Source organism: Phacochoerus africanus, chromosome 7, assembly GCF_016906955.1.
Source record: "Phacochoerus africanus isolate WHEZ1 chromosome 7, ROS_Pafr_v1, whole genome shotgun sequence".
NCBI lineage: Eukaryota > Metazoa > Chordata > Mammalia > Artiodactyla > Suidae > Phacochoerus > Phacochoerus africanus.
Genome location: NC_062550.1, coordinates 10,017,352 through 10,041,096, shown reverse-complemented (window position 1 = coordinate 10,041,096; position 23,745 = coordinate 10,017,352). Strand labels below are relative to the sequence as shown.

Sequence of the window (23,745 nt, the reverse complement as noted above, 5' to 3'; positions counted from 1 at the left end):
ACTTGAGGAGGTTTGGGGTCTGACAGCGACCACGGGAAGGCGGGGTTGGAGTGGAGGGGGATCGGGAGGGGGCAGCGCTGGTGCCCGGAGCTAGAACAATGGCTGAAGGAAGGAGGGATGAAGAAGGGCTGGTGGACGGAGGCTGGGTCCCTGCCCCAAGGCAGGCGGAGGGCAGCCGGCCAGGACCTGGGGCTGAGGGATTGATGGAACATTCAGCTGAAGGGAGACCAGGGTTGAGGGGTGTTGGGATGTGACGCGGAGGGCCAGCTGGGGGTCACCTGACATGGAAAGGGGGAAAGGCAGGGCCCAGTGTTGTCGCGGGTCCCTCGAGGCCAGAGGAAGGGGAAGCATCTCCAGATGGGGTGGGGCCCAACACCATCACGGAAGCATCTGGGGACCTCAGGGACCCCCACCAGGCTGTGCTCTCTGGAACCCTTGGACACCCCAGGTGCTGCCTTTCTGGATGAGGCCATTGGCAGCCACCCGTGACCAGAGCCCCTCTGCCTTTGTCCTTTTTCCTATTGGAAGCTGCCTTAGATCCCCTTTGGAAGAAGGTTTCTGTCGCTCAGATATGTTTGGAAAGCATCGCTCAGCTTACAGATGGGGAGACTGAGGCCCAGAGAGGAGGCGAGACCTTCCAGCTGAAGCCGGGCCTGTGTCTGCAGTCCAGCCATCCTGGTCCCCTGGTCCCCAAGTCCCCACTGAGCACCCCAAGGCCGTCAGCATTTCATCCTGTTTAGTGGAATGGGGGAATGTGGAAGCAGAGAGCCCAAGATGGGGTCAGGGAGGGCCCCAGAGGAGGCAGCTGGAGAGTCAGTGGACCCTGGAGACTGGGCACCTGGGAGGGATCCTCAGCCTGGCATCTCAACCTGAGGGGGTGCCCGTCTTTCAGCTTGTGGAGCTTGCCACCGCAGGACAGCAGCTGGGGGCTGGGGCCACAGGCACTTCTTCATCTACTTTGATCCATGTCAGAGGTGGCAGCCAACACCTTGGGTCCTCGGGAAGGCAGGTCAGAGAGAGCAGCACCTGGCCTTCTAGAAGCCTCTCCTCATGGGCTGGTTCCTACCTCCTGACAGCCTCCAGACACCTCATTGGCTGCCTGCCTGCTCTGGCTCTTTAAAAGCATCAGTCCTGGGAGCTCCTGCTATGGCTCAGCGGGTTAAGAACCTGACTAGTATCCATGAGGATGCATGTTCGGTCCCTGGCCTTGCTCAGTGGGCGTTGCCACAAGCTGTGACATAGGTTGCAGATGTGGCTCAGATCTGGCGTTGCTGCGGTGTTGGCTGTGGTGTAGGCCTGTGGCTGTGGCTCCAATTTGACCCCCAGCCTAGGAACTTCCGTATGCCACAGGTGCAGCCATAAAAAAAGAACAGCAGTCCATTTCCCATAGTGCCCTAGTCTCTGCAGGTGGGTGACCTCTATAGGTGGGTGCTGGCTTCCCTTAGGAACTCTCATGAGTTGGTCTTTTGTTTTTTTCCTCACCCAGGCATGTGGACGTTCCCAGCCAGGGGTCAAACCTGTGCCACAGCAGCAACCACACCAGATCCTGTAACTGCTGGGCCATTAGGGAACTCCCATGAGTTGGTCTTATGAGGCCTGTTTTACAGATGAGATGGAGGCTGAGAGAGGGAAGGGGCTTGTTCAAGTTCACACGATGGTACAGCCAGGACCCAGTCTGTGGAACTCCAGAGCCATGTGCTATGGCCCTAACTGGGGAGACACACAGAGGACAGGCACAGAGGTTTAGTGGGACAGATGTCCCCTGCCCACCATTCAGAACACCTGGACCCAGGGGCCCTGGCCCTTGCTCTTCCCATGAACAGGCCCATGCAGCCCCCAGATGTGACGCTGGGCAGGTAAGGGTCAGTCCCACCAGCCACGAGTGCCCTGGGGCATGGATGGGAAATGCAGCCTCTTATCTGGGCATCTGGGCCTCAGTTTCTTCCCTGGCTCTTCCTTGCCCTTTTTAATGATCTTAATTATTTGTTAATTGTGTAAGAAATAGGTTCACATTTTCAAAAATAATTCAAGGAGGAGTTCCCACTGTGGCTTAGTGAAAATGGCTGACTAGCATCCATGAGGCCACAGGTTCAATCCCTGGCCTGGCTAAGTGGGTTAAGGATCTGGAGTTACTGTGAGCTGTGGTGTAGGTCACAGATGTGGCTTGGATCTGGCATTGCTGTGGCTGTGGCGTAGGCCGGCAGCTGCAGCTCTGATTCAACCCCTAGCCTGGGAACTTCCATGTGCCGCCAGCACGGCCCTAAAAAGACAAATAGGTGAGGTTGCCTCCCCCCCGCTGGCTCCCAAGCCCAGGGGTCACCTTAGTACCCTTTGGAGCACGTCTGTATAGTTCCCTGTTGCAGCTGGAACAAATTACAGCAAACATAAGTAATATGAATTCATCATCTCACAGTTTTATAGGGTAGAAGCCTAACATGGGTGTTGCTGGGCTAACATCCAGGCAGCCACAGGACAGAAGTCCCTTCCAGGCTCTTGGGAGGCTCCGTTTCCCACCTTTTCCGCCCCTGGCCGCCACCCGCACTCCTTGGCTGGTGGCCCCTTCCTTCGTCATCAAAGCCTGTGAAGGAGAGTCAGGTCCTTCTCCCTCCCCGTCACAGTGAGCCCCTTCCACAGGCCCTTCTCCCCCTGCCTCTGCTCTCCTGCCGCCTCTTCCATGGCCAAGGACTCTGCGATTACTTTGGGCCCAGAGGATAATCCAGGATAATCTCGCTCTTTTAAGGTCAGCTGATTAGCAGCCTCTGTTCCCCTCAGCCGTGTATGGTAACAGAGTCGCAGGTTATCCGAGGGGGACGTGGACTTTTGGGGCGGGGGGCATGACTCTACCTCCCACAGTGTCCTTCCTCCCTTCCTCCTTTTCTTGAAATTTTATTGGAGGAGTTCCCGCTGTGACACAACGGGATCAGCAGCGTCTCTGTAGCACAAGGCCATAGGTTCTATCCCTGGCCTGGCAGTGGGTTAAGGGATCTGGCATTGCTGCAGCTGTGGCATTCATTCCCAACTGCAGCTCAGATCTGTCCTTGGCCCAGGGACTCCATATGCCACAGAACAGGCGTGCGGAAGTTCCCAAGCTAGGGGATGAATCGGAGCTGCAGGTGCCAGGCTATGGCACAGCCGTGGCAGCGCCAGATCTGTGCCTCGTGGTACGACCTACCCCACAGCTTACGGCCAAACCAGATCCTTAACCCACTGCGCGAAGCCAGGGATCAAACCCGCATCCTCATGGATACTCGTCGAGTTTGTAACCTGCTGAACCACAATGGGAACTCCAAAAAAATTTTTTTTCTGGAGTATTGTTGACTTACAATGTAGTGTTACTTTCAGGTGTACCGCAAAGTGATATTTATCCATTATATATTTATAAATATATAAATATCCATAGATATTTATCCATTCCTTTTCAGACTGTTTTCACACATTGGTTATTACAGATATCATCCATACATTGTGTTTTTACATACATGTACTCAGACCTACGACTGTGTATTTTGTTTCTGTGACCGTGTGTATTGTCAGAAGCCAGTTTCTGGAGTTCCCAACGTGGCCCAGCTGGTTAAGAACCCGACAGAGTCCCGGAGGGTGCGGGTTTGATCCCTGGTCTTGCTCAGTGGGTTGAGGATCCGGTGTTGTCACAACCTGCAGCGTAAGTCATGGATGCAGCTCGGATCTGGCGTGGCTGTGGCTGATGCAGAGGTTGGCAGCTGCAGCTCCAGTTTGACCCCTGGACCGGGAGCTTCCGTATGCTGCAGGTGTGGCCATAAAAAGAAAAACAAAACAGTTTCATCACCTTTCCATAGTCCACGAGGGCAGCTCTGTCTTTTAACAGCTGCCTGGGTCCTCCGGAAAGCTCGATCCCATCATTTATTTAAGGGCTTCGCTGTTTGGTATTTAGATTTGTCTCCGGTTTTTGTCTGTTACCAACCTTGTCACAGGGAACACCCTTGTCCAAGAGCCTTTGTATATGTGTGACTTTCTCTGGGGTCATTGCTTGGAGTGGACCTGCCAGGGTAAGGGGTCATTTGAAATTTGATGATGCCACTGAACTGCCCTCCACGCACCGGGTCGCCGCTGACTCTCCCAGAAGTGGGTATTATCAGTTGTTTAAAAACTGGCCAGTCTTGTCTACACAGCCCCATTTTGTGAGAAGTCATCAATTTCAGCTTACTTACTCAGCACCTGCCACAAGTCAGGCCCTGGCACAGACCCCAGGGAGTCCAAGCTGGATCAGATCTTCCTAGTTTGGGGGGAATTTAGGGTTTGGGAGAAGCAGAGCCTTGGGAGGCTGGGGGAGAGGTGGCCCAGAGCCAGAGCTAGGAGGATATTGAAGCAGGGCTGCAGGCCAAGTGAATTGCCCAGGAAGGAAAAATGGTAAAAGAACTTTGCAGGCAGTGGAAATAACATGAGGTGTGAATGTGCCGTGAACTGTTGTGTATGTGTGTGTTTAATAACCTGGGGGTTTCTTGGTGGGGGAGGGTCAGAGGTGAGTGAGACCACCAGGGTGAGACACTGGAGTGGGTTCTTGGCTGTATGGGATGGGGAGGCTAGAAGGGCTTGACACGAGAATGCCAGGGTGAGGTTTGTGGGTGGGGGGAGCAGGGCCAGGTACAGGCTGCTGATGCCAAGATCTCCCTGAACCACCCTGGAGGTCTCCCTGGAGGTGGTGAAACCTGGACCAGGTCAGGCCTGCCCTTGAGAATTCTTGCTTCAGTCTGGGGCGATGGGGGCAGCCCTGTGACCTCCCGGCCTTCCCGCAGGAGGCGTGCGAGCGCAGCCTGGCCGAGATGGAGTCCTCGCACCAGCAGGTGATGGAGGAGCTGCAGCGGCACCACGAGCGGGAGCTGCAGCGGCTACAGCAGGAGAAGGAGTGGCTCCTGGCCGAGGAGACAGCAGCCACAGCCTCAGGTGAGGACCCTGGGCAGGATCGGACCAGCAGGGCCCAGCACCCCCTCCCCTCAAGCCTCCAAGCTGAGACTCCCCTTGACTGGATTGGGGAAGCCTTAAAATAAGAGGTGAGAGTCTGGGTGCCAAATTTGAGAGGAGTCAGGCGTCCCTAGGTCTGGCCTCTAACCCTATTTGCAAAGGGGAAACAGGCAATTAAAAACTCCCATTCACGGGAGTTCCCATTGTAGCTCAGTGGGTTACAAACCTGACTAGTATCCATGGGGACGCAGGTTTGATCCCTGGCCTCTCTCAGTGAGTTAAGGATCCAGTGTTGCCGTGAGCTGTGGTGTAGGTCACAGATGTGGCTCAGATCTGGCATGGCTGTGGCTGTGGTATAGGCTGGCAGCTACAGCTCCCATTCAGCCCCTAGCCTGAAACTTCCATATACTGCAGGTGCGGCTCTAAAAAAAAAACAAAACACCACCACCAATGAAAAAACTCTCATTCACAGACGATGGCGTGCGACCCCCCTCCCTCAGGGGCCTATGGCAAATGGAAGGCCACCCCAAGCCACACACACTGGACTCCAGCTCCACGCCCAGGCCCGTGCTGTGTGCTGGGGAGAGACCTCTCCGCCACAGACCCTGCTCTCTTAGGAGTGCCACCTCCCTGGGCATCTGGTGTGGGCCAGACCCTGGGGAGAGCAGCGAAGGGTGTCAGCCTTTCCCGAGCTCATTATCAGCATGGATGCCCTGAGTCCTTAAAGTGCCCGAGGGAATGACCCCATTTCACAGATGCGGAAACCAGGGCTTAGAGGGGTCGGCGGCTCGTCCCAGATGACACAGCCCAGAGGTGGCGGAAGCCGGAGCTGGAACTGATGCAAAGCCATGTTCTGAACCCTACCCTCTGCTCTCCCAAGTCAGACCCAGGAACACCCGTGATGCTGGCCCACTCCCTCCCCCTCGCTGTCCCCTGCACACCTGCTGTGTGTCGCTGGCACATCCTAGGCACTTCAAAGGGGTTTGCAGGACAATGGACATGATGAAAGAGGCCATATGATCTGGAACATACCACCTGCCAGTGCTTCAAGCACTCAAGCCCAGGGACCTGCATCCCAAACCTTGGGGTCAGAGTGTTTTGCTTTTTAGGAAGATAAGCCACTGTGTGTGTGTGTGTGTGTGTGTGTGTGTGTATGTACACACTAATATATATATATATAACTAATATAAATATATAACTAATTACTAATATAATAGTAATGTATACTAGTATATTGCAAATATATATATTTTATTTATTTATATGTTACTATATATATGTTACTAATTGCTAATACATTACTAATATATATATTTTTTCAAATTAATTTATTTATTTAATTTAATTTTATTTTTTGTCTTTTTGCCATTTCTTGGGCTGCTCCTGTGGCATATGGAAGTTCCCAGGCTAGGGGTCAAATCGGAGCTGCAGCCGCCAGCCTACACCAGAGCCACAGCAACGCGGGATCCGAGCCGTGTCTGCAACCGACCTCACAGCTCACGGCAACACTGGATCCTTAACCCACGGAGCAAGGCCAGGATCGAACCCGCAACCTCATGGTTCCTAGTCGGACTCATTAACCACTGAGCCACGACGGGAACTCCATATATATATTTTAGATATCCTCCCCCAGCGGGGTCTGGGCTTCAGCCTGAAATCTAGCACGGAGGCTTTGGCAGTGCGGTGTCTCTGAGTCACACTGCAGTGGGATAATCACGACCACAGAGAGCCTCGGGTCCATTCAGGTTGGGGAAAGCCCCCCCAAAGAGTTAGGAAGCACTCTGTGTTCCGAGCTCTTGGATTTGGGAATTAAGGACAAGACTGCGAATGAAGGCTTGTTTAATCCTCACAACAACCTCGTGTGAGGGTGGAAAGAGGCTCAGTCCGTGGGGCTCAGAGCCTGAAAATGAACCAACGGGGCCAGTGTCTCTGCGTCCTAACTCACTCTGTGCCATGCGCTGTGCTACGTGCTCCGCGCACACCTCCCAATAACCCAGGAGAGAAGGGGCTGTCATCATTCCTGTTTCTCAGATGAGGAATCCAAGGCATGGAGGGGTTAAGTCCCCTGCACAGAGTCGCATAGATGTGTCCTGGCCTGCGTTCTTGGGCACTAGCAGGGCCAGGTGGATGGGCCTTGGGAAAGGACCCCCCAGCTTTGCGGGGAGGACTGTGTGGGGTCTTTTCCCAGAAATCACTAACAACAAGAGCCACCAGCAGGGTTCCCGCAGTGAGGCCACGAGATCAGAGGCGTCTCAGGAGCGCTGGGACGTGGGTTTGATCCCTGGCCCGGCACAGTGGGTTAAGGATCCGGCATTGCCACAGCTGCAGCACAGGTTACCACTGTGCTCAGAGCTGATCCCTGGCCCAGGAATTCCATGTGCCTGGGGCAGCCAGAAAAAGAGGTACCAGCAGTCAGACGCTACAGTCAGGTGTCTCTCCAGCAGGGTCCCTGAGACAGGGACAGTCATCCTTCCTTGGTAGACGGGCTCAGAGGGGTTGGGTGGCTCACCCGAAGCCGCTCAGTCCATGACAGCCCAGCCCAGTGCTCTCTGCGTGCTCTCCCTGCTCCTGTCTCCATGTGGCCTCCCGGAGGAGGCAGAGCTTGTGGCTGCTGACCCCTCCCCAACCTCCTTTCCACCTGTCCGCCCTGCTTCCAGCCATCGAAGCCATGAAGAAGGCCTACCAGGAGGAGCTGAGCCGGGAGCTGAGCAAGACTCGGAGTCTCCAGCTGGGCCCAGACGGCCTCCGGAAGCAGCACCAGTAAGATGGCACCTGGGCCCTGTGGTCCGAGCCGGGGGTGGCTGTCCACCCTGCTGGTTGTGAGTGGGAGGACCTGTGCTGAGACCCCTGGCAGAGGGAGTGTCCACTTGCCCCCAGCTGAGACTCCTCCAGTCGCGTGGCTCAGGGAACAGAAGCAGCAAGGGCTCAGCCAGACCCTGACGCTGTGCACATGACAGTTCTCAGGCCCAGTCTCTGCCTCCACCCCCACCTCCCGCTCTTTATAGTGTCCCCTAGAGCTGGGCTGCCAGGAGGTGTCCCTCCCTGCCACAGAGCACTGTTCTGGAATGTCGGGGCTGTGGAGCCTTTAGAGATGGGCTCCTCCAACCCACCCCCTCCTAGAGGAGGCGCCTGCAGCCCAGAGAGGCCATGACGGGTTCACAGCCCCACAGCACTGAAGCCAAAACTAGGGCGGGAGCCAGGAGTCCTGAGCTGCTTGAAATCTGCGTGACCTGTCCCGGCTTAGCAGAGGGCACGAGAGCCCGGGGGCCATCCCTCCCTTCCTCCGCCCCGGGCAGGTCGGACGTGGAGGCGCTGAAGCGGGAGCTGCAGGTGCTCTCAGAGCAGTACTCGCAGAAGTGCCTGGAGATCGGGGCCCTGACGCGGCAGGCGGAGGAGCGCGAGCACACGCTGCGGCGCTGCCAGCAGGAGGGCCAGGAGCTGCTGCGCCACAACCAGGTGGGCCTGGTCCCCTCGGGGGTGGGGCCAGGGTGGGGCGCCCCAGCACCCCTGCACTGACTACCGCCCCCCTCCCAGGAGCTGCACACCCGCCTGTCCGAGGAGATTGACCGGCTGCGCGGCTTCATCGCCTCACAGGGCCCGGGCAGCGGCTGCGGGCGCGGCAGCGAGCGGAGCTCCTGTGAGCTGGAGGTGCGCCCGCCCCCTCATGCCAGGCTGCCCAGCTGGTTCTCAGGGCCGGGGAGGGTACCCCGACAGGCTGGGTCTGCCCTGCAGCGGGGAGAGGCCAGGCAGCAAGGAAGGACGCCTCTGTAGCCAGCACTGCTGGCCAGCTGGGCGAAAGCCCTCCGTCGGAATCCTGCCACCCACCTCACCTTTCTGAGCCCCAGTGGCTCATCTGTAAAATGGAGCTAGCCCCTGCCATGCTGGGAGAAACTGGAGTGAGAAAGTGTGTGTGGGCCCAGGATCACCCTGTATATAAATCAAAATTTTATGTACAGCTTTGCTCTGTGCTAGGCTTCTTTCCTTTCCTCTTATTTTTTTTGGGGGGGGATCTTTTGAGGGCTGCGTCTGCGGCATATGGACGTTCCCAGGGGTCACATTGGGGGCGCAGTTGCCAGCCTACTCCACAGCCACGCAAATGCCAGATCTGAGCCACATCTGTGACCTACACCACAGCTTGCAGCAACCTCAGAGCCTTAACCCATGGAGCGAGGCCAGGGGGATTGAACTTGCATCCTCACAGATGCTAGCTGGGTTCCTAACCCGCCGAGCCACGACGGGAACTCCCGTGTCTGGCAATTCTGTAAGCCCTTGTATGTACCTCATTGAAGCGTCGCTAACAGTCCTATGAGAAAGATGCTATTACTGTTCCCATTTTACAGGTGAGGAAACTGAGGCACAGGGAAGTCAAGTTCCTTGCCCAAGGTCACATAGCTAGTTAGTTGGGATTTGAACCAGGCAGTCTGACCCCAGCATCTAAGCTTTTAAGCCTCCCTTGTCCTGGTTGAACCTGTCTCCTCTGTGGTCAGGTCATGATAGCAGTTCCCGCCCGTCAGGGCTTGGGGAGGGGCTGATGAGGAAGCCCTGTGGGTTCACAGTGGGGCCACACCTTGGCCTCTTTTCATGCTCTTTGCCCTCAAGTTGGGGCCACAGCAGAGGGGACCATAAGACACCCATTCACGTGGTCTGGATGGGGTGAGAAAGCAAGGAGAAATCAGAGAGGGCTTCCTGGAGGCGTCTGCCCCTGGGGCAGTGGGTCTTGGTGCAGGGTGGGAGCTGTATTCTAAGGGCCTGAGGCAGAGAGAAACCAGGCTTCGGGGGGTGATGGGCCAGGGTAGCTCTGGCCTCTGGCCCTGGCTCAGCTTGGCTCCTGTGACCCCAGGTTCTGCTGCGAGTGAAGGAGAACGAGCTGCAGTACCTGAAGAAGGAGGTGCAGTGCCTCCGGGATGAGCTCCAGGTGATGCAGAAGGTGAGTCCCCGGCGGCCAAGGCAGGGTGTCGGGAGTGGGGGTGGGGATACCCCACCCTGTGAGCACCCGCTCCGTGCTGGCCACTCCTGGCCTCCGTCAGGCTTTTCCCCCCACGTAGGTGCCCCTAGTCCCATTCACAGACAAAGAAATAGGCTAAGAAAGGGTGACTTGCTCAAGGTCACACTTGCTTTTATTTATTTAGAAAATATTTCTTGAGCACCAGCTATGTGCCCAGCAGTGCACTGGGTGCTAGAGTAACAGCCGTGAGTAGAAAGACCAAAACCCCCACCCGTGTGGGGCATCCAGAGCAGGATGAGCCACAAGCTGGGGGAGCAGGGATTTGGGGCCCAGCCTGGCCCACCCTTGGTGCCTCGACCCCGAGTCTGACCAACACACCCACTGTGTGTCAGTGGCTCTGGGAACATATGTGAGCCACACCCACAGAAGGGCCCCAAGCACTGGGCCAGGCTGCCCTGGTTCTCCTCCCAGCTACTCACTGCTATGTGGTTTTGGACAAAAGCTTCACCTGTCTGAGCCTCCGCTCTCATCTCAAATGGGATGCAATGATGCTGAAGCCTGGATCCCTGGACAGAGCTGGGGGCCACCTAGAGGGAGGAGGTGCTGACAGGCAGGCAGCGGGCTGGGTGGGGCCAGAGGAGGGCTTGGTGGCCTCACAGCCCCTCTCCGCCAGGACAAGCGCTTCACCTCGGGAAAGTACCAAGACGTGTATGTGGAGCTGAACCACATCAAGACGCGGTCGGAGCGGGAGATCGAGCAGCTGAAGGAGCACCTGCGCCTCGCCATGGCGGCCCTGCAGGAGAAGGAGGCCGTGCGCAACAGCCTGACCGAGTAGAGGTGGGCGCCTGGGGTGGGCAGGGGTGAGGCCAGGCGGGGCACCAGGCCTGGAGGTGTGAGCTCAAGGCTCATCCTGGGCCAGGGCACTCCCTTCCCCTGGCCTCTGGATCCCGCTCTGTGAACGCAGACAGCGACAGACCGCTGTCAGTGACAGCTGACCCCTCGCGGTTGTCTTGGGGGTCCCCCAGACTCAGCCAGAGGCTGCTTTGTACACTTGAGCGTGTTTCTGCCGAGTGGGGCCGCGAGTTCAGGATCTCACGATCATCACCCCGTTCCCGACCCGGTGTGACAGCGGGTGCTTCTTAACACAGCCCCAGCCTCGGCCTGAGCCATCCATGCTCTTCCTCAGGGCTGGCAGTGCCCTAACTGATCCGCCTGCACTTGAGTCCCAACCCAGATGTGCCCACCCCGCCATCAGACCCAGCAGCATGGCACGCGCCACTAACCACTCTCAGTGTTCCCGTCACCCAGTGTCACCTCTCAGACATCACTGACGGAAGCTGTGCTCCACCCACTTAGTCTCTCAGTTGTCCTCGATTTGACAGGATTTAAAACATTTTTATGAAGTTCCCGTCATGGCGCAGTGGCAAAGAATCTGACTAGGAACCGTGAGGTTGCGGGTTCGATCCCTGGCCTCACTCAGTGGGTTAGGGATCCGGTGTTGGAGTGAGCTGTGGTGTAGGTCACAGACTCGGCTTGGATCCTGCATTGCTGTGGCTGTGGTGTAGGCTGGCAGCTGTAGCTCTGATTTGACCCCTAGCCTGGGAACCTCCATATGCTATGGATGTGGCCCTAAAAAGAAAAAAAATTTTTTTTTTAAATTTTATGATGCCTTTCCTAATACCGTATTTACCCGGAGCCTCCTCTTTCTTTGTCCTTTTTTTCTTTTCTTTCTTTTTTTTTTTTTTGCCATTTCTTGGGCCACTCCCGCGGCATATGGAGGTTCCCAGGCTAGGGGTCCATTCGGAGCTGTAGCCACTGGCCTACACCAGAGCCACAGCAACGCAGGATCCAAGCTGTGTCTGCGACCTACACCACAGCTCACGGCAACGCCGGATCCTTAACCCACTGAGCAAGGCCAGGGATAGAACCCACAACCTCATGGTTCCCAGTCAGATTCGTTAACCACTGAGCCACGATGGGAACTCCGGAGCCTCCTCTTTCTTATGGATCCTAAGGCACTCAGGAGAGGCCACCTGCAGGCCAGCCTTGGGGAGATTCCTGGAGCAACAGAGATGTCCCAGCCTTTTGGGCCAAGAGGCATTGGAAGAAACTGCTGGCCACCCTTGCCTGGCCTAAGCAAGGGTGTTTTGTTTTGTTTTTGTTTTTTTTTAGGGCCACACCTGCAGCATATGGAGGTTCGCAGGCTAGGGGTCAAATCAGAGCTATAGCCGCCAGCCTACACTACAGCCACAGCAACGCCAGATCCAAGCCACATCTGTGACCTACACCACAGCTCACGGCAACACCAGATACTTAACCCACTGAGTGAGGCCAGGGATCGAACCTGCGTCCTCATGGATTCTGGTCAGATTTGTTTCTGCTGAGCCACGATGGGAACTTCTTGGGGTTTTTTAGTTGATTTACCGTGTTGTGTTCGTTTCTGGTGTACAGCGGAGTGATTCAGTTACACATAGACACATTCGTTTTCAGATTCTTTTCCGTTATATTTACCAGAAGATATTGAATCTAGTTCCCTGTGCTCTACAGTAGGACCTTGTTGTTTCTTTTCTTTTTTTTTCTTTTTTCTTTTCTTTTTTTTTGTTTTTGTCTTTTTGCGCCTTTTCTAGGGCCGCTCCCGCAGCATGTGGAGGTTCCCAGGCTAGGGGTCCAATCGGAGCTGCAGCCACTGGCCTACGCCACAGCCATAGCAGCGATGGCTCCAAGCCGCGTCTGCAACCTACACCACAGCAACGCAGGATCCTTAACCCACTGAGCAAGGCCAGGAATCGAACCCGCAACCTCATGGTTCCTAGTCGGATTCGTTAACCACTGCGCCACGACGGGAACGCCTATCTATTTTCTATGTAGAAGTTTGTACCTGCTCATCCCAAACTCCTAATTTGTCCCACCCCTTTGGCAATTGTAAGTTCTTTTGTTATATCTGGGGATCTGTTTCTGGCTTGTAAATACGTCCATTTGTATCTTGTTTTAAAAAAAAATCCATATTTAAGCGATGTCGTGTCTTTGACGTCACGTAGCATGATCATCTCTAGGTTCATCCGCGCTGCTGCAAATGGCAGTACTTCGGAGTTCCCGCGGTGGCGCAGCGGAAACAAACCTGACTTTGGAGGATGCCGGTCTGCTCCCTAGCCTCCCTCGCTCCGTGGGTCGGGGTCCAGCATTGCCGTGAACTGTGGTGCGGGTGGTAGACATTGCTGTGGCTGTGGCGTAGGCCAGTAACTACAGCTCCAGTTCGACCCCTGGCCTGCGAACTTCCATAGGCCACAAATGTGGCCCCAAAAAGCCAAAAAAAAAAAGAGGCATTATTTCATTCTTTTGATGGCTGAGTAGTATTCCCTGGGTATATATGTACCACATCTCTGTCCACTCACCTGTCAGTGGACATCGAGGTGGCTCTATGTCTTGACTGTAGTGAGTATAGTGCTGCTGTGAACACTGGGGCGCCTGGGTCCTTCCTAATTAGCAGCCACCCCGCCTTGTCTTCCAGGTCCTCATGGTCCAGCCCTGCTGCAGACCCCCAGCCCAAGGGGACCAGTCACCCTCCTTCCCTGCTGGATGGACGTCGGAAGCCAAGCTTTCTCCCCACCCCCTGTGGGCTGCACGTGCACTCACACACCTACCACACACACACACACACACACACACACACACACACGCATACACACACACACACTCCCTCTGCGTATCTGAGCGCGCCCCTAGCACTGGGTCTTACCTTGCACCTTCTTCAGGATTTTATATGTGAAGAGATTTTTATATAGATTTTTTTTCTTCCCTCCCCCCCCCCCGAAACACTTTATACTTTTTAAAAAGCAATCCCGGGTGGCTTATGCCTCCAACACTGGCTCCCTCTCTGTCTCCAGCTGCCTGCTTGGGCTTCTGGGCCCATGGCCCCATCCTGGGGTCTGGCAGGGGCCCAGCAGCCACCACGGCAGGACGGACTCTGGTGGGAGAGGCAGGGAGCCCACCACCCTCTTCCCACCCTACCTCCCACTAACTACTTCCTGCCCTGGGGGGACCCACTCCCTGGGACTCTGGACCGAGGGACAGATGGGCAGAGGGAGCCGGCAGCTGTCCCCACAGCCCCACCTCCTCTCAGGGGTGCCGGGCACAGATCTGCTGGAGCCGCCCCAAGCAGGCATTTCTCTCCTGCTCCATGAGCCTTCTTAACTTAATAAAATGTTCCAGCAGCCATGGTGTCCTGGATGGCTGGGCAGGGCGGGTGGTGGAGGCTGGGGTTTCTTACAGTGGCTTCACCTTGCCCACCGCCAGCACTCCACCCTTCCTGAGGCGGTGGCCTGTGGGCTTCTGAGGGTGGAGTTGAGAATCGGGTTCCTCCACCAGGCTTTGCAGCTCCACATGGGGTTCGCGGATGAGCAGGAGCAGCAGTGATGCCAGGGAGCTTGTTCAAAACACCAAGCCCAGGGGAGTTCCCTGGTGGCTCAGCAGATTATGGATCTGGCATTGTCATTGCTATGGCTCCAGTCACTGCTGAGGCATGGGTTTGATCCCGGCCCAGAGAGGGGAACTTCTGCATGCCGTGGCCGTAGCCAAAAAAAGTCAAACAGAAAGAGAAAGATAATACAATAACAAATTTTTAAATTTTTTTTTTTTTTTTTTGGTTTTTAGGGCTGCACCAGCAGCACATAGAAGTTCTCAGGCTAGGGGTCGAATCCAGGCTGTAGCCACTGGCCTATGCCACAGCCACAGCAACACCAGATCTGAGCTGTGTCTGCAACCTGCACCACAGCTCACAGCAATGCCAGATCCTTAACCCAGTGAGCCAGGCCAGGGATCAAACCCTTATCCTCATGGATGCCAGGTGGGTTCATTTCCACTGAGCCGCAATGGGAACTCCCCAAATAAGTTTTTTTAAAAAAGAAAGAAACACTAAATCCAAGGCCTGCCCTGACCTGAGTGAGAACTGCATGTCACAGAGCCCCTAGGGACTCACCTGCACCTTGGTCTCAGAAGCCCTGGAGTGGGCGCTGTGCTCAGCCTTAGAGGGAGGAGCAGAGCTGAGACTTTCCCCATGACTGACTTGGGCCAGCCACACCCCTCTGTGAGCCTTAATTTGCTCCTCCATCAAGTGGGTACCTTTCAGCCTCGGTCCTATACTGAGGCTGTGCCCCAAGGTCTTATCCAGCCCTAGCAGGGTTAGGGTGGGGGCGATGGGCGTGGCCACCCCAGGCCCACCAGGCTGGGTGGCCTTAAACTTGGCTGGCTGGCTGTGCAGATCCTGACCCCCTGTGGGGTCGGGACGTGGCCCCACATCTGAGGAGCTGCTGGCCCAGCCTGGGCTGTCCGATTCGCAGGGCTGTGGCTAAGGTGATGAAGAAGAAGGAACAACTTGAGCCAGCCTCGCCCCCCTACAGCTGTTCCCATCAAGCCTCGGGCACCTCCCCTGGGCTGGGCACTGGGTGTGTAGAGCTGAAGAAGAGCTGGCCCTGCCCCCGACTGACGGAGGCCGCAAAAATAGGTCACATCACATTGGGTCCCAGAAGGCTGCGGGAAGCCAGAGGAGAGCCCCCCACCCCCAATCAGCCTGCAGGTCGAAGAGGGTTTGGGGAGGTGGCTTTGGAATATGACTTTTTCTAGACGGAAAAATCTGGAAGGGAATTCCAGTTCCAGGGGAATAGCATGAACAAATGTCCTGTGAACCTCTGTGATGTGTTCAGGGAACGACCTATAGCAGAGCCGGCTGTGGGATGTAGGGAACAGTGACCCTGACCTTGCCCGTGATGGTTTAGGAATGGCCATGGGATGCAGCTCCCACCAGTGAGATGCCAGGAAGTCTTGGCTGGGGGAGGGGGGGTTCGAGGGGGTCATCTGGAAAGGACCTCCTTGGTTTTTTGTGGTGGTTTTTTTCTATAAAGTTTCATTGAACTATGGAGTTCCAGTTGTGGCCCAGCAGGTTAAGAACCTGACATAGTGTCCTTGAGGGTAACAGCCTTGCTCAGTGGGTTAAGGACCTGGTGTGGCTGTGGCTGTGGCTGTGGCTGTGGCAGGCGGCTGCAGCTCCAATTCGACCCCTAGCCTGGGAACCTCCAAATGCTGCGGGTGCGGCCCTAAAAATGAACTGTTTCATTGACATTTAGTTGACAACGTTGTGCTCCTGTCTGCTGTGCTACAAAGTGATTCCATTACCCGTGTGCACACATCCGTTCTCTTTCAGATTCTTTTCCCATGGAGATGGTCACAGAATATTGGATAGAGGTCCCCATGCTATACAGCCGGTCCCCATGGGCCAGTCACTCATAAACCACATCCCTTGCTCTTAAGGGGCACAAAGCCTCTGTCTCCCGGCCTTTGGACCGTGTTGGGTGGAATCCCCATGTTGCCACCATCTCGCCTCATTAATAGGCTAAAAATGGCCAAGCAGAAAGAGAGATGAACCAGGACTCCCGAGCCATCACATCACCCAGGCTTGGTGCTGCCCCACCTCAGGACATCTTGTCTGCTGAGATAAGGAGCATCCTATGAGCAGCCCCAGCATTCAGGGCCCCGCCCACCCTCACATGCTCTGATGCCTCCCCCCGCCCCTCCCGCCCCGGCCCTCCTGAGCATCCCGTTTCCATAACTCCCTCAGCCCAATCTGGGCTGCCCGTGGCAACACCTTACCACCGTCGGCTCCCACCCCACCCTCTCCTCAGGCAGGGCTGCCTGGACCAGCTGAAAAATCAGGCCAACGTATGAGCAAGTGCCCCACCTCTGTTTAAAAACAACGAACTATCCGTTCCCACCCCGCCCCATGAAACTAGTTCAAATGAACAGGGCCAGTGATATGAAAAGCTGGAATTTTCACGCACTGCTGGTGAGCGTGTCCTTGGTACCAGCACTATGGGGAGCTGTTGGCGGTTTCTTATAAAGTTAAACACGCACGTGCCCCGTGACCCAACATTTCCACCCCTACCTGTACACTCAAGAGAAATGAGTGCTCAGGTTTACTAAGCGACTAGGATAATCACATTCATATCAGCCTCAGCTGTTCCCAGCCCAAATCTGAAAACAGTACGTATGCCCATCAACAGTAGGATGAATAAAGAAATGGTGGTGGAGGAGTTCCCGTCGTGGCGCAGTGGTTAACGAATCCAACTAGGAACCATGAGGTTGCGGGTTCGAACCCTGCCCTTGCTCAGTGGATTAAGATCCAGCGTTGCCATGAGCTGTGGTGTAGGTTGCAGACATGGCTCGGATCCTGCGTTGCTGTGGCTCTGGTGTAGGCCAGCAGCTACAGCTCCGATTGAACCCCTAGCCTGGGAACTTCCATATGCCACGGGAGTGGCCCAAGAAATGGCAAAGAGACAAAAAAAAAAAAAAAAAAAAAAAAAAGAAGAAGTGGTGGTGGAGTTCCCGTCGTGGCTCAGCAGGTTAAGAACCTGACTAGTATCCATGAGGATGTGGGTTCGAGCCCTGGCCTCCCTCAGTAGATTAAGGATCTGGTGTTGCTGCAAACTGCAGCATAGGTCGCAGACGCAGCTCGGATCCCCCTGATTCGACTCCAGCCCAGGAAGGTCCATATGCTGCGGATGTGGTCCTAAAAAGAAAAACAGAAGGAAAAAAAAAAGGTGGCACATCATACATTAGAATATTTTGTGGCAATAAAACAAAGAATTACTTCTACATGCAACAAACCAAGCCTTCCAGACATAACGTTAAGTGAAAGAAACCAGCCGCAAAAAGGCTCAAGCTGTATGATTCCTTTTTTTTTTATTATTTTTAGGGCTGCACTTGCAGCATATGGACATTCCCAGGCTAGAGGTCGACTTGGAGCTGCAGCTGCAGGCCTATGCCACAGCCCCAGCAACACCAGATCCGAGCCACGTCTGCAAACTACACCACAGCTCCCAAGAAATGGCAAAAAGACAAAAAACAAAACAAAAGTTCCAGATCTTAACCTGGCTGGTAGTCACAGGTAAAAATATACCACACTGTACACTTAATGATTTGTGCATTTGACTGTGTGAATCATGTCTAATTTTTCAAAACACCCAAACATCCAGCGTTCTAGCAGGTGCCCAGGTGAGGCTCGTGGGGAAACCCCAGTAACCTGTTAGACAAGGAACCTGGCCAAAACCACATGGTTTGGTTGCAAGGTCTGGTCTCCTCAGGCAGCCACGCATGTGTCATGGAAACAGCACAGGTGCCAATTTGTCTGCGTTCAAACCCCAACTGCTGCTCCTTATGAAGTCACTCCCTCCCTGGGCTTTATTTCCCCATCTCTTAAATGGGGATGATAATGTCCACACAGAGTCATTCAGGTATTAAATCACCAACTGTTTCAATGAACGATTGCTGCGTAACCAACTACCATAAACTTCTTTTTTGTCTATAGTTCTTTTAGGGCCACACCCACGGCATTTGGAGGTTCCCAGACTAGGGGTCCAATCGGAGTGGCAGCCGCCAGCCTACAACAGAGCCACAGCAACGCAGGATCCGAGCCGTGTCCGCGACCTACACCACAGCTCACGGCAAAACCGGATCCTCAACCCACAGGGATCGAACCCGCAACCTCATGGTTCCTAGTCAGATTCGTTTCCGCTGCGCCACGACGGGAACTCTGAAAACAGGTATTTCTTATCACTCATGGTCCTACTGGGCTCAACTGGACAGTTTTCTTGGCGTCTGTTTTCCAGTTATTCATGACGATGCCTGAGCTGAAGTCACCTGAAGGCTTGGCTTGGTTGGACATGCACAATGGCTTTCTCACTCACAGGTCTGGTGCCTTAGCTGGGATGGAGGCCAGAGCTGGGGGCCACCCCTCTCCCGCTTTCTCCACGTAGCCACTTCATGTGGCTAGCTTGGGCTTCCACATGGCATGGCGGTCTCAGGGCACTCTCTAGTCTGATTCCTCCCATGGTGGTATAAATTCTCCTTTAGAGAGTTTCAAGTGCTGCTGGTGGAATCTACAAGCCTCTTATGTCAGGCTGGGAAGTGCCATGGCATTGCTTGCCTCACATTAGTCAAAGGCAAATTCACAGCGCTGGCCCAGATTCAAGGGCAGCGGCCAACACCAGGGCGTGCATGCCAGGGGCTGGTTCACTGGGCGTCATTTTCTTCTCTGTTCCTGCTTCTCCACCTAACTCTCCAGCTCCTCCTTCTCATTCCCCTTTGTGGACTATTCTTCTGCCCAGCCCTCTAATACTGGGCGTCCCCTAGGTCTGTCCCCAGCTCTGCTGTCTTCTCCTACATACTCCCATGTGACAACCTTGATCTCTGTCTTTGATCGCTTGTCCTTGGCTTTTGTCTGTCTCCACCCCAGATCTTTCTTGGGAATTCGAGACCTGGGCAGCCTCAGTCTCAAGGCCACTGTCAAGGCCCTGTCTCCACATGCTCCTCTTCAGTTAATTACATAAAGCCACAGGGAGGTCCCACTGTGGCTCAGCAATAATGCACCAGACTAGTAACCATGAGGATGTAGGTTTCATCCCTGGCTCTGCTCAGTGGATTAAGGATCTGATGTTGCCATGAGCCGTGGTGTATGTCGCAGATGCATCTCAGACCGAATGTTGCTGTGGTTGTGACATAGGCGGGCAGCTGCAGCTCTGATTCAGCCCCTAGCCTGGAAACTTCCATATGCTGAGGATGCAGCCCTAGGAAAAAAAAAAAAAAAAGGGAAGCCATAATGAGCACAGAGGATGCAGCAAACCCAGGCTGGGCAGTCAGGAGGCTGGGCGGGTAGAGCGAGTGTTTGAGGTCAAATGAATGCTGCATTCAAAGGCACTAAGTTCATTCAGGCACAGTGCCTCTGGGTTTGGCTTGAGTTTGGAGTGCATAGAGGGATCTGAAATGAGCCCGAAGGGACAGGCCAGAGCTAGAAGTCAATCTGCAAGGAAGATGGGGACCGTGGATCCAAGCTCTAGATGTAATCTTTTTAAAATTAATTAATTACTTAATTTTGTATGGTTGCACCCACGGCATATGGAAGTTCCCAGGCCAGGGATTCGGTATAAGCCCTCAGCTACAACCTAGGTTGAAGCTGTGTCAATGCCGGATCCTTTAATCCACTACACTGGGCCAGGGATCGAACCTGAGCCGCCAAGTAACCAGAGCCACTGCAGTCCACTTCTTAACCCACTGTGCCACAGCGGGAGCTCCCTCTACCTTTAATCTTAACCCAGTGGGGAGCCACTGGGGAGTTTTCGGGCGGTGCCCTTGCTCAGGACGGAGGTCTGGGCAAAGACCAGGTCACGGGCACCATGGGCACACGGGGTCAGTGATGGCTCCAAGCTGGCCTCGGGGGTGCTGTGTAGCGGCGGGCAGAGGGTCGGAGAGGAGGACAGGACCCCGAGAAAGGGCAGCAGGTGCGCTCCCAGCAGTCGAGGGAGCAAATACTTTGAGAAGGGGGTGGCCAATGACGGTCTCGAGAAAAAGCCCGCCAAGGAGCCACTGAATTTCATCAGGCCACCAAGGAGGGTGGGGAGCCGTGTGGGGAGGGGGCCGTGGGGGCAGACAGAGAAGCGTGGTTGCTTCCTTGTCACCTTTACGCTTTACACCTAAATTTTCAGTCACCCTCCCAACCCATCAGGGGCTCTGAGACCACCCACCCACCCTCAGCTCCAGGGACCTGCAGCTCCTTTGGGAAGTGGGGGGCAATGTCACCCCCAAGAGCACTAATGACGCAGACTCTGCCGTGACGCCTGTGGGAGCCCAAAGAATGAAGGAGTAAGAATTCAGGTCTTGGCGGGGGCAGCCAGCCCTTCGCTCCGTAGCCATATTCTAGCTCTTAGCTCTGCAAACTTGGGCAAGTTACATACGTTTTCTGTGCCTCCGTTTCCTCAGCTGCAAATGGGGAGAGTAGTGCCTCCTGCCTTGCAGAACTATTGCGAAGCTCAAAAATCCGCCAGTGTGTGTAAAATGCGAGAAGAGGGCCCAGGATGTAGGAAGTGCCATAAAAACGTTAGTTTTTATTGTGGTGCTTGTTACTATTACGGGGCGGTGATGAGGAGTAAATGAAATAATGGAAGTAAAATGCATGCACGGGGCCCAGAACACAGTTCGTATTTCAAAAGCAGGAGCGGAGTTCCCGTCGTGGCACGACGGAAACGAATCCGACTAGGAACCAGGGAGGTTGCCGGTTCCATCCCTGGCCTCGCTCATTGGGTTAAAGATCTGGCGTTGCCGTGAGCTGTGGTGTAGGTCACACATGCGGCTTGGATCTGGCGTTGTTGTGGCTGTGGTGTAGACCGGCAGCTGTAGTTCCGATCAGACCCCTAGCCTGGGAACCTCCATATGCCGCAGGTACAGCCCTAAAAGGAAAAAAGACAAAAAAAAAAAGCAGGAGCCATTATTTCATTAGTGGTGGTCAGAAGTCAGCCCCTGCCCCCTGCCATGCCCAGGAGAGCTGGTTAAACTCTGTCCAGACCCCAATCCCATGGCCTGTGAGAGTCCAGGCCTCTTCCTTCAATTTGGGTGGGTTCCCACCTGTGGTTTTCAGGGCATCCTGAGACGTCCCTTCTCTTGGGACGAGATGTACAAAGCCAAGTACAAAGCCAGCCCCCTCGGGGGCTCTGTTAGTCCTCTGGGAACTTTCACATCCTGCTCCGGCACCATCTCCACCCCGGCAGGTGGGGACGCCTGGCGCCCTAGGGGGGATCCCACCTGGCCTCAGGGTGCTGCCCCATCTCTACCCTGATACCCACTTGCCACCCTTGCATGTAGCAGCTTTTCCCTGTCCCCATGCCCATCCCTCACTCCGCCTTGTCCCTGGTCCTCACCCTCTGCTTTTTCCTCTCCCATTCAATGTGCACTTCACCCGTGAAGGGCGGAGGGGGGGGGGTCGCTTTTTTTTCTGTTTTTTTTTTTTTTTTTTAAGGGCCGCACCTTCGGTATATGGTAATTCCCGGGCTAGGGGCTGAGTCAGAGCCACATTTGCCAGCTTAGAGCACAGCTCACAGCACAGCTCACAGCAACGTCAGATCCTTAACCCACTGAGCAAGGCCCAGGATCGAACCCGTGTCCTCATGGATCCCAGTTGGGTTTATTAGCCACTGAGCCACAACGGGAACTCCCCAGCAGGGGTTTTCTACAACAGAGCTTTCCCTTGGTGAAACCCTGCTCTGATCTCCAGTGTCCCTTATAGCCAAGTCTTGGCACATGAGCCCTACCCCGGCCCCCTCTCTCTGTCCCTTCAGGATCCCTGGACCCCAGATTTCCACCCACCACAGAAAGGCATCTGCAGCACCCAAGGGTGCCCAGCCAGGCACCTGTCTGTCCTTACCCCTCTCCTCCACATGCACTGGCCCACTCCCGCCCCTCCCCTGCTAAACCAGGACTCAGATCAGTAAACGTCTGCCGCCTCCGAGAAGCCCTCCCAGATCCCCAAGGCGGGGCGAGATGCCTGCTCTAGCTTCCGTAGCCCTTGCACTGGACACATACTCTCCACCTGGCTCCCTCAGACTGTGATTCCCCTGAAGCCAGGGACCAGCTCTGATTTGCCTCTGTTTCCCCAGGGCCTGGCACAAAGCACATGGAGTCTCAGCTGGATGGGTGTTTGTTGATTGACCGACTGACCGAATGGAAGTGAAAGACTATTGAGCCAGTCACCCTCCAGACTGGGCAAGCCACAGCCTCCGCCTCACCCCTACGCCAAATGGCAAAGGGCTGGGTCTCCCCATAAACCAGCTGGGAAGCCTGGCCGCCAGCCCGAGGGGCTAGGCGCTAATGGCAGTTTCCAGTACATGAAAGGGCCTAAGCCATGACTGTGAGTCACCGCTGTCAACCCAGCACCCCATCAGGATTTTAGGAGGGCCCTGTGGGCTCTGAGGCCCCGGGGAAGAAGGCGCTCGCATTGGCAGAGCTTTGGCCAGGAACAGACTTTTAGACAGCATCCCTGTGGATGCCAGCCAAAGCCCTTTGAAATGCTGTCACCAATTACAGAGGAGGAAACCGAGGCTCAGAGAGGGGACGTGACTCACTGAGGTCAAGAATGTAGTGAGTCACATCGCGGCATGTCTGGCAGCAGAGCTCAAGGCTTCTCCTTACTCAGGCCTCAGGCCGCCTCCTCCGACAGAAAAATATCTGCCTTTTGTGGAGCACGTGCTGTGTGCCAGGCCCTGGACATTCATGAGCCCCCGTTTTAAGGAAGAATAATCTCATTCACTATGTCTCATTCATTAATTTCAATCATGAGAATGAATAATCTCATTCATTGCATTATTTTTTTAATGTGTATTTATTTTTTATTCCTTTCTTTTCCTGGCACATTTTTGAGGGTTTTTTTTTTTCTCATTGTCTAAAGTTTTACTAAAGTCTAGTTGATTTACAAGGCTGTGATCATTTGCACAACAAAGGGATTCAGTTACACAGAGACACGCATCCATTCTTTTTCAGATTCTTTTCCTATACAGATGATCACAGACTAGATAGAAGCACATTAGCGCCTTTAATCCCCAGAACAACCCCCAAGGGAGGGGAAGTTCCCAGCTAGGGGTTGAATCGGAGCTGCAGCTGCCGGCCTACCCCACAGCCACAGCAAAGCGGGATTCAAGTCGCATAGGCAACCTACACCACAGCTCATGGCAACGCTGGATCCTTAACCCACTAAGTGAAGCCAGGGATTGAACTTGCATCCTCATGGATCCTAGTTGAGCCACAGCGGGAACTCCTGCCTCCATTTTGTATGTGAGGAGCTGGGACTCAGCAGCACAGGAGTTGCAGGGGCTGGAGTCCAGGTCTGTGGGCCTCGTAGCACAAGGGGCTTCCTGAGCTGAACAAGGTTTTTCTTTGGAAACTGCTTGGAGGCCACGTGCCTCGGGTCCCCTGCTTGGGGCAAAGGTGTGGAGGGAGGCGTGGGGGCACCTCGGTGGGCTGACTTGGGTGAACCACCTCCACACTCCTGC

The 23,745-nt window shown here is 54.9% G+C and overlaps 1 protein-coding gene across 3 annotated transcripts in view; it reads left to right on the top strand.

Moving 5' to 3' along the window:
* The window catches only part of TRIOBP (TRIO and F-actin binding protein), a 61,158-nt gene extending 47,062 nt beyond the window's left edge, over positions 1 to 14,096 (top strand). For all 3 annotated transcript variants that reach the window (XM_047786313.1, XM_047786318.1, XM_047786316.1), the window contains 7 exons: positions 4,773 to 4,920; positions 7,596 to 7,698; positions 8,235 to 8,394; positions 8,473 to 8,586; positions 9,779 to 9,865; positions 10,557 to 10,720; positions 13,392 to 14,096. In XM_047786313.1, coding sequence (XP_047642269.1) covers positions 4,773 to 4,920; positions 7,596 to 7,698; positions 8,235 to 8,394; positions 8,473 to 8,586; positions 9,779 to 9,865; positions 10,557 to 10,718 — 774 coding nt within the window. In that variant the 3' untranslated portion in view covers positions 10,719 to 10,720; positions 13,392 to 14,096. The remainder of the gene's footprint in view (positions 1 to 4,772; positions 4,921 to 7,595; positions 7,699 to 8,234; positions 8,395 to 8,472; positions 8,587 to 9,778; positions 9,866 to 10,556; positions 10,721 to 13,391) is intronic.
* Positions 14,097 to 23,745: the final 9,649 nt, after the last annotated feature.